Below are 10,000 nucleotides of genomic sequence, written 5' to 3'. Positions count from 1 at the left end.
AGAGCAGCCTCAGCTGCTTCTACTCGGGTACTTACCTTCAAAGTACTGCGCAGAGGGGTCAGCAGGTGAGATGGGGGTCAGACACGCCCTCTCGGGGCTGGCCTGAGAACACAGGAGAGGTATTAATGGAAATACATCGCTCTTTTTAAGGGGTTGGGTTCCGGTTGGTTCTTTTTACTCGTCTCAAATGATCCACACCTGTTGACTGGAGCCTTTCCGTCTCTGAGTGTCTCCCTGACACACCGTGAGCAGAGAGCTCGGCAGGATGGAGCGGAAGTCGTTGAAGGAGCGGCGGTGCGGCGCGTCGCTGTCGTCGGCGGAGGGCGGCACGGGGACCACCGGCCGGGGGAACAGCTTGGACAGCAGCGGCTCGTCGGTGTTGCTGTAGCGGCCAAAAGCTCGGGCGACGCCGAGCAAGGTGGGCACCGTGTACCTGCACAGGTATTCTGTGCAGGAAGAGAAAAAAAAAGGGTTACAGAAGGTCGAGACGATATTAATAAGAAGCTAAGTTACGTACGGAGGAAGCAGGAGGCGTGTTATGTTGGTACCTTTATCGTGAGCCTCTGGATTCTTGCAGATATCTTGCAGGACATGCATAATGTCCATGATCGCCTCCAGGATCTGACAAAGAGGTCATAATTACGTCAAGATGATAACTTAAAGGGGAAGCCTTTTTGATCTTTTAACTGGACCCTATTTTCCCATGTTTTTGTGTCTAAATTACACACATATATATATATATATGAATATAGACACACGCACCTGTCCTCGGTAGGTCTCATCTCGTTGGGCAACGTCTGAGAGGAGCGTGACGAGACCGAAGGTGAAGTTCTCTGCGACAGGAAGGGTCTCTGCAAGACGCGAAGTTCAGCAGATAATTCAAACGTCTCTACTCAAAAGCGTACCGAACAACACGCGATTAAAAGGGAACGTCGTATGATATTTATTTCAGGCGTGTCGTTACCCCTTCCTTTGCGTTCGGAGCTCTCTTCGATCCACTGAACTCTGGGAAGCCCTCTGAGCAGCCCGAGGACGTAGGGCACGATGGCGTCTTTGTGCTGCGACACGAAAGCGTATATTTATTTATTTTTTTTAAAGGTTCCACAAAACCGAACCGGCGAGAAAACGCTGCTCACCTGCAGGTCCGACTCCACCAGGAAGACGCCCAGCGCGATGACGGCGTCTCTCCTCCTCTCGTCCAGCTGGAAGACTCCTCTGAAGTCCACGGGGCACATGCACTGTAGCTTCTGCACCTGCGAGAGGACGACACACCGACCACATCTTACTGCTGACTCACAAGTCCCGTCGCTCGCGTCTGGGATCCATTAGCGATGAGAACTTATGCGGCTGAATGTTCTGCAGGAATCCAGCCAAAAGCGGCATTTAGCATTAATTAGCTGCGAGATGGATTCATCCAGCGTTTAAACATTTTTGATTTATGCGATACGCAATGCAGAGGATGCCGTTTGCTAAAGCTGAAGATCATCTGAAATCTGTAAAAAGAAAAAGATAAAGAGATTTTGAGGTTCACTTGGCTGTATGCCAAAGCTTAACTTGTTGTGTTTAGCCACGACATCGACCTCTTATTGAGCCGGGAGTCAAATACTAAATGTTCTGGAGGTTATTGTACAAACAATGAGGCCTCCGTGCAGGAAGTTTACCACTCAGATGATCAGAAACTAAACGGCGCAAACAATAATCAATAAACTGATTAAGTTGACGGACTGAAACTTAGTTGGCAAACATTGAACAACTGAATATATTTGTTGGTTTTAAAGTTCTGGATGTTTTCATTTTTCCTGATGATCCGAGTGATTTAAGAGAAAGTAAAATCAGCAGAATACTCAATAATTAAAAATAGGAGTTGTAGCCCCCGAGCTTCACTTCCTAACGCAGACGCTCATAACGAGCCTATTTGCATGAACATAAAACAAAAGCAGAAACAGAACGACTTCTCGCTGTGTTATTTGCTACCGCAGATATTTATTTTTTTTAAATCACACTCGGCACATATTACGCTTTACTTCCTGTTTTCAGTTCAAAGTCATTTCCCCATTTTTTTTAACCTCGGCGGGGGTGTTTTCTAATCCAGACCTCCTGAGTGAGCATCACTCCACCGCATTATTCCAACCACTTCATTCCCTCTTCATCGGGCGTGTTGAATGATCACTCGTCTTCTGGGTGGAACCACAAGTGGGTTGCCTCCCTCTTGTGGTTCCTTCAGACCGTCTGTCACACTGAATAATAAATCTCCTCTTGTGGTAGAGAATATGGAGCTTGTTCTTCCTCTTTGGTATGTCCACATCAACCTGTTTGGAGTCCCGGTTGCCTCCAACTTCCCATTATTCGCAGTGGCACACACACACAGACACACACACACACACACATAAACCAACTAGTACTTCTAGACTGAAATTCGGCCCCCCGGCCTCCAGTTTTCTTAAGCTTTAATTTAGAGAAATGCACCATGTGAGCACAACATATAGGTACATATATTAAAGTGTTTCTACATTTGGACCCAGTGTATTTGGTGCATTGGAGATGCAGTAGAGAAGTAGTAAAGATATGTGGGAATGTGGGACTTTAGTTGCTGACCCAGCCTCTCGCCTCTCAGCTGAAGCGCCCCGTCGACTGTTGGTTGCTCTCGCCAGACATATCGACAACTTGTCACACGGAAAATGCTGCAATTAGTTCAAAGATCCATCGATGCAGCAGAAAGAAATGTGGTTGTGCTGTTGCTTTGAAAACCAACGGAAATTAATACAATTGAAATCAGCAATATTGGCCACTGCACCATGAGGCAGTTTGTTGCAGACTAACAGTTATTATCGTCATGTTATAGACTACAACTAACGTTATTATCGTCATGTTATAGACTACAACTAACGGTTATTATTGTTATGTTATAGACTACAACTAACGTTATTATCGTCATGTTATAGACTACAACTAACGTTATTATTGTCATGTTATAGACTACAACTAACAGTTATTACCGTCATGTTATAGACTACAACTAACAGTTATTATCGTCATGTTATAGACTACAACTAACAGTTAGTATTGTCATGTTATAGACTACAACTAACGTTATTATTGTCATGTTATAGACTACAACTAACAGTTATTATCGTCATGTTATAGACTACAACTAACGTTTATTATTGTTATGTTATAGACTACAACTAACGTTATTATCGTCATGTTATAGACTACAACTAACGTTATTATCGTCATGTTATAGGACTACAACTAACGTTATTATCGTCATGTTATAGACTACAACTAACAGTTATTACTGTCATGTTATAGGACTACAACTAACGTTATTATCGTCATGTTATAGACTACAACTAACGTTATTATCGTCATGTTATAGGACTACAACTAACGTTATTATCGTCATGTTATAGACTACAACTAACGGTTATTATTGTTGTTATAGGACTACAACTAACGTTATTATCGTCATGTTATAGACTACAACTAACGGTTATTGTTGTGATGTTATAGGACTACAACTAACGTTATTATCGTCATGTTATAGACTACAACTAACGGTTATTATTGTTGTTATAGGACTACAACTAACGTTATTATCGTCATGTTATAGACTACAACTAACGGTTATTGTTGTGATGTTATAGACTACAACTAACGTTATTATCGTCATGTTATAGACTACAACGTTATTATCGTCATGTTATAGACTACAACTAACAGTTATTATTGTCATGTTATAGACTACAACTAACGTTATTGTTGTGATGTTATAGACTACAACTAACGTTATTGTTGTGATGTTATAGACTACAACTAACGGTTATTATTGTCATGTTATAGACTACAACTAACGGTTATTATCGTCATGTTATAGACTACAACTAACGGTTATTGTTGTGATGTTATAGACTACAACTAACGTTATTATCGTCATGTTATAGACTACAACTAACGTTATTATCGTCATGTTATAGACTACAACTAACGGTTATTGTTGTTATGGTATAGACTACAACTAACGTTATTATCGTCATGTTATAGACTACAACTAACGGTTATTATTGTTATGTTATAGACTACAACTAACGGTTATTATTGTCATGTTATACACTACAACTAACGGTTATTATCGTCATGTTATAGACTACAACTAACGGTTATTATCGTCATGTTATAGACTACAACTAACGGTTATTGTTGTGATGTTATAGACTACAACTAACGTTATTATCGTCATGTTATAGACTACAACTAACGGTTATTATTGTTATGTTATAGACTACAACTAACGGTTATTATTGTCATGTTATAGACTACAACTAACGGTTATTATCGTCATGTTATAGACTACAACTAACAGTTATTGTTGTGATGTTATAGACTACAACTAACGTTATTATCGTCATGTTATAGACTACAACTAACGGTTATTATTGTCATGTTATAGACTACAACTAACGGTTATTATCGTCATGTTATAGACTACAACTAACGGTTATTGTTGTGATGTTATAGACTACAACTAACGTTATTATCGTCATGTTATAGACTACAACTAACGGTTATTGTTGTTATGGTATAGACTACAACTAACGTTATTATCGTCATGTTATAGACTACAACTAACAGTTATTGTTGTGATGTTATAGACTACAACTAACGTTATTATCGTCATGTTATAGACTACAACTAACGGTTATTATCGTCATGTTATAGACTACAACTAACGGTTATTGTTGTGATGTTATAGACTACAACTAACGTTATTATCGTCATGTTATAGACTACAACTAACGTTATTATCGTCATGTTATAGACTACAACTAACGGTTATTGTTGTGATGTTATAGACTACAACTAACGTTATTATCGTCATGTTATAGACTACAACTAACGGTTATTGTTGTGATGTTATAGACTACAACTAACGTTATTATCGTCATGTTATAGACTACAACTAACGGTTATTGTTGTGATGTTATAGACTACAACTAACGTTATTGTTGTGATGTTATAGACTACAACTAACGGTTATTGTTGTGATGTTATAGACTACAACTAACGTTATTATCGTCATGTTATAGACTACAACTAACGGTTATTGTTGTGATGTTATAGACTACAACTAACGTTATTATCGTCATGTTATAGACTACAACTAACGGTTATTGTTGTGATGTTATAGACTACAACTAACGGTTATTGTTGTGATGTTATAGACTACAACTAACGTTATTGTTGTGATGTTATAGACTACAACTAACGGTTATTGTTGTGATGTTATAGACTACAACTAACGTTATTATCGTCATGTTATAGACTACAACTAACGGTTATTGTTGTGATGTTATAGACTACAACTAACGTTATTGTCGTCATGTTATAGACTACAACTAACGGTTATTATCGTCATGTTATAGACTACAACTAACGGTTATTGTTGTGATGTTATAGACTACAACTAACGTTATTGTCGTCATGTTATAGACTACAACTAACGTTATTACGTCACGAATCCATTCGCGTTATGAAACAGTGACGTCACACCGTTTCCTGTGTGAACGGGAGCCACCTTGATATCGATTATTGATTCCAACGGGAGACGTCGAGTCTTCGGCATTCAACAAGACAAGATGTACAAACACAGAGCCGCCATTGCGTCTCAACGTGACCTCGGCCCACCGACACGCGTGTGCCCGTGTTTTCAAACCCGTCCCCACCGACCACACACACACACCTGGCGGGCAGGCGAAGTTTACACACGGGCCCTTTGACGTCTTTCCGACAGGTAACAAGCGCGTGCCCGTCGCCGTTAAGCTCATCGTTACCTTTTCTATCGGTGCCTCCCGGTGCGCCGCCAGCGACCGGGCCAGAGACAACACGGTGTTAAAGTAGAAGCCCCGGTTCCCCCCTCCGTTGAGAGACATGTTTTTTAAAGACTCCTTAAAACCGCCACGAGACCGCAAACATCTTCTTTCATTCGGTCCCGACGAGCAGCGGCGACGCGCACCGACCGACTACGGCAAGCGCGAGGTGGTCAAAAGAACGCGAAGCAAGGTCACGGTGAATAAAGATAACTAAGTAAATTTACTCAATGTTTGCGGTACGCTACTTGGTACTTATACTCCACAACATATCAGAGAGTAATATTGTACTTTTTACGAGTTTTTTTTTTTACCACTTAGCTACCTGATTTCATGTAGTACTTGTTACTATGGATTATGCAATCAAGAAGTACAATAACTTGTATTTAATTAAATGAGCGCGGTGCCAGCTGCAACATAAAAGTGAACACATTAATGCATCAGTAATAATAACTATATATTATTCTGAAATGGATCATTCTGAGTACTTTTATGTTGGGTACTTGCACTTTTACATATGGAAACTTTTTAATGCGGGACTGTTAGAGTATTTCTCCACTGTAGTATTGGTACATTTACTTTTGGTGGTAGTGTCTCTGAGCACCAGGGTCCCTTCAGAAAACCTCTAATTTTACTGCAGCAGGGTCTGACAGTCCACCCCTCTCAGTCCTGGTTCTGGTTCTCTCCGTGCCCCCCTTCCCTCCAGCGGGTCCATCATAAGTCTTGGGTCTGTGGTGTCGGCTCCCGGAGAGGAGGAGCTCTCCTCCTCTTGAAGCTGGATTTGAGTCCGTCCACGGTGGACTGGTCTCTGCTGGATCTGGGTCTGTCCACGGTGGACTGCATGATGTCATCAGGTTTCGCCAGAATCCGACCCGGTGGCTCCGATGAGGAGCTTTAAGAAGAACTCTATAGAACCAGACCATCTTCTCTCTGGTGGTCTGTCTACTGACGGAGGTCTAGAGAGGACCAGGACTACACTGAGACTGGTTCCTCACAGGGACTTTCAGAACCAGTTTAAATGCAGGACATTTTATACATTAGTATTTTTAATATACTTATAAATAGTTATAAATGAACACAACAAAATAAACGGTCTGATCAAATATTTATTTGTGAGAATACTTGTTAGAATGAAGGCACAATACTCGGTTTTAACTGCCGTCATTCCTAATATATATTGTATATATATTCCTCTGATCGAGTAAACATTTGCAAAACAATTAGTAGCAAACAAACATTCCTTTGAGCAGACATTTGTTGGCACGTTGGCTCGTCAGTTGGTGTAAAAACGAAATAATTAAAAAAGTTAAACATTTAAAATCTGCAATAAAAATCTATCCTCAAGCACTCTCGTCCTTCCTGGAATGAGATTGAAGGGCACTATTAACGGCACTTCTCAAAACAAAACAAAATTTAAAATAGCAAAAAGATTCATCGGAGAAAAAAAAGCATTTTTTTTTCGATGAATTTAGAATAAAAATACAATAATTTTTTTTAGAGAAGATACCAACGTCTCACAAATACCTCATAAAAAACCTGGAATTAAACCTCTGGCACCCCCCGCGGCCTGTGCACCGTTATTAAAACAACATTAAACCATTTTCATCTCAAAAATCAAACACATTAGGCACTTCTTTTATATTTTCATAGCAACTCGTTAAGTTAATTTTTTTTTTTTTAAACATCTCTGCGACCTAAAAGTGAACGCCTCAACAGCTGCTTAGTAGAAATGTGCATTTCTAAAAGGAGGTTGTGTGACATCATGAATAAAATCCCGCTACAATCTTGATTAATCGTGATTTAAGGCAGTTAATGGGTTTTCAAACGTCTTTTTAGAAGAAATAAAAAATCCATTTCTTGCATATAAAAAGAGGGCGTTAACATCTTTCATCTCCGGTATAATCTCTCATTTCAAGTATAACGTCTTTGTCTACAGTGTCTACATCACATTGCGTCGGGTCTTGGGTCCTCTTTATATTAACTATGTAAAACATGAATAGACCAATCTGAATAAATGCCTCGTTACGTTCCCTGAGGAACTCCCCCTCCCCCATTTTGGAATTTAAAGAGAAAAAAAAAAAACAGCGAGTGGAAGCAATCTGGACCTTGTTGTTGTTGTTGTTTTTATGCAGATGAGACTTCCACCAGCTGTGTTATAAATAAAAATCAAAGAACATACCAAATCCCTTTCTTCTTCTCTCTGTGTAAATCACGTAGAGGTAGATATTAGACTGCTAATGTGGACGCGCGTCCCGAAGCTCTCGTGCGTTTCAGTCCGTAATCCAAACTTTGTTGAGGACCTTCACGACTTCCTCGTAGATGATGAAGACGATGGCCACGTCCATGCAGACCCGACCCAGCCGGGGGACAGTACCTTTGTAGAACCTGAACAAAGGAGGCACACCAAAAGGCTTTAAACACTTGCAAAAGGTTATTTAGAAATTAATTATCACAAAAATCTGATTGCTTTTCTACACAAAACACCACAACTAATATTACCGATATTTTTAATTAATTTATAATCCAAAATGATGGTGGGTGGATAAACCATTGAAAAGTATTACAGGCATAAATATCAGTAAAAACATGTATATGAATTATTTGACAACATAAGTGGGCCCGGGATGGTACCTATATCAATATAAAATAATAATTATAAAATATATTCATGGATTTATAATTATAAAAATATTATAATTACAGTAATAATAATAATAATAATAATAAACCTAATTTATAGAGCAGTTTTCCATCAAGAGATGTAGCTTTAAATTAATTCAAATAATTAATTTTAAAACTCACGCCTTGGGTCCTTCGTGCTTCATGATCTTGACGGCACAGTCCATGGTGCTCTTGTACTTGTGGGCTTCGAGACCCTGTGAAATAACACACAGTGCTCGTTACTCGGGGGGGGGGAGAGGGTTAAAATACGTGAGCGTCTTCCAACGGGGGTGAACGTGAACCTCGACCGACCTGCATTCGGGTCTTGATGACGTCCAGCGGCGTGTTCCCGAACACGCTGACGGCCCCGGCGACGGCCCCGAACAGCCCCGTCATCAGAGGGTTCATGGCTTTGTTGGGGTCGTCGCCTTCAGCGTGCAAAAAGAAACAAAAAAAAGATGAATCTTATATTCTTTTCGGGGTTGCATGATGGGTGATTACAAAAGAGATGTGTGCGTCCGCACACACACACACACACACACACACACACACACACACCTTTGTACCAGTTCCTCAGGGACGTCATGACGTAGAAGCGCATGGCCTGGTTGGAGCCTTGCTTCAGCACGGTGGCGGTGAGGCCTTGGTACGTCCCCTTCAGTCCTGCAGACACAGTACGAGACCGTCATCGAGAGCAGGAGCCAATGAGGCCGAGCGGGAGTCAACGAATCGAATCCAGAGCTTAAGACCCATCGAGAGGCTGCAACTTTGTGCAGAACTCTGCTGCTCGACGCTAAGAGTAAAACATGGAGCACATCGCTCCGGCCTCCAGAATGGATTTTAAAGTCCTTCTAGTGGAGCACAAAGTTGTAAACATGGTTCATACACATTTCCATGATATTAAACCAAATTTCGATATGCAGCCAAGCATGGTTAAATCTCCACTTCCCTGGCGTAGTGGATTACCCTGAGCTACGGTTGCTATGGCCACCGAACCTTTTCAGTTAAGGAGCGTATGCTTGCTTATATTTTGACCGTCTTTCTTTTAAAAACATATTAATTATTTCAAACTCAGCGTAAATGAACATGTGAATATAATAAATTTACATAACTTTCCCAAAACGTTTGGGATTTAATTTTTTATTTTGACAGACGTCGGTTGACGTTTACCATTTCGCCAAAAACACTAGTTTGCTTCAAATGACCTTTAATGTCTAAACATTTTTTTCTCTTATTTTTAAACGTTTTAATTACACACCAAAAATGTACAAATATTTATTCCTGCCACTTTTATTTATTTTATAAAAAGAAGGCTTTAAAAAAAACATTTAAATGTCCTTTGAGCGCCAAAGTCTGTATGAAATGTGCCGTATGAATAAAGATTATTATTAATATTAAATAATAAAAAAAAAAAAAAAAGAAGAGACCGTCCTCACCTTCAACTCTTATAATCTCCCTCACTCCGTGGAAGA

At 40.0% G+C, this 10,000-nt stretch overlaps 2 protein-coding genes across 2 annotated transcripts in view; both read right to left on the bottom strand.

Annotated features, from left to right (window-relative positions):
* Positions 1 to 6,030, bottom strand: part of pi4kaa (phosphatidylinositol 4-kinase, catalytic, alpha a) — a 24,086-nt gene extending 18,056 nt beyond the window's left edge. Inside the window, exons 1-7 of the mRNA XM_034547067.1 lie at positions 5,832 to 6,030; positions 1,137 to 1,253; positions 965 to 1,058; positions 763 to 851; positions 549 to 621; positions 199 to 446; positions 36 to 102 (exon numbers count right to left, since the gene is read on the bottom strand). Of these exons, the coding sequence (XP_034402958.1) occupies positions 36 to 102; positions 199 to 446; positions 549 to 621; positions 763 to 851; positions 965 to 1,058; positions 1,137 to 1,253; positions 5,832 to 5,930 (787 nt within the window). The 5' untranslated portion in view covers positions 5,931 to 6,030. The remainder of the gene's footprint in view (positions 1 to 35; positions 103 to 198; positions 447 to 548; positions 622 to 762; positions 852 to 964; positions 1,059 to 1,136; positions 1,254 to 5,831) is intronic.
* A 925-nt stretch (positions 6,031 to 6,955) lies between these two features.
* The window catches only part of slc25a1b (slc25a1 solute carrier family 25 member 1b), an 8,044-nt gene continuing 4,999 nt past the window's right edge, over positions 6,956 to 10,000 (bottom strand). The window contains exons 5-9 of the mRNA XM_034547170.1: positions 9,965 to 10,000; positions 9,087 to 9,191; positions 8,841 to 8,956; positions 8,670 to 8,743; positions 6,956 to 8,252 (exon numbers count right to left, since the gene is read on the bottom strand). The exon at positions 9,965 to 10,000 is cut by the window's right edge and continues 49 nt beyond it. Of these exons, the coding sequence (XP_034403061.1) occupies positions 8,138 to 8,252; positions 8,670 to 8,743; positions 8,841 to 8,956; positions 9,087 to 9,191; positions 9,965 to 10,000 (446 nt within the window). The 3' untranslated portion in view covers positions 6,956 to 8,137. The remainder of the gene's footprint in view (positions 8,253 to 8,669; positions 8,744 to 8,840; positions 8,957 to 9,086; positions 9,192 to 9,964) is intronic.

Source organism: Cyclopterus lumpus, chromosome 12, assembly GCF_009769545.1.
Source record: "Cyclopterus lumpus isolate fCycLum1 chromosome 12, fCycLum1.pri, whole genome shotgun sequence".
Lineage (NCBI taxonomy): Eukaryota > Metazoa > Chordata > Actinopteri > Perciformes > Cyclopteridae > Cyclopterus > Cyclopterus lumpus.
This window is presented reverse-complemented; position numbering and strand designations above follow the sequence as displayed.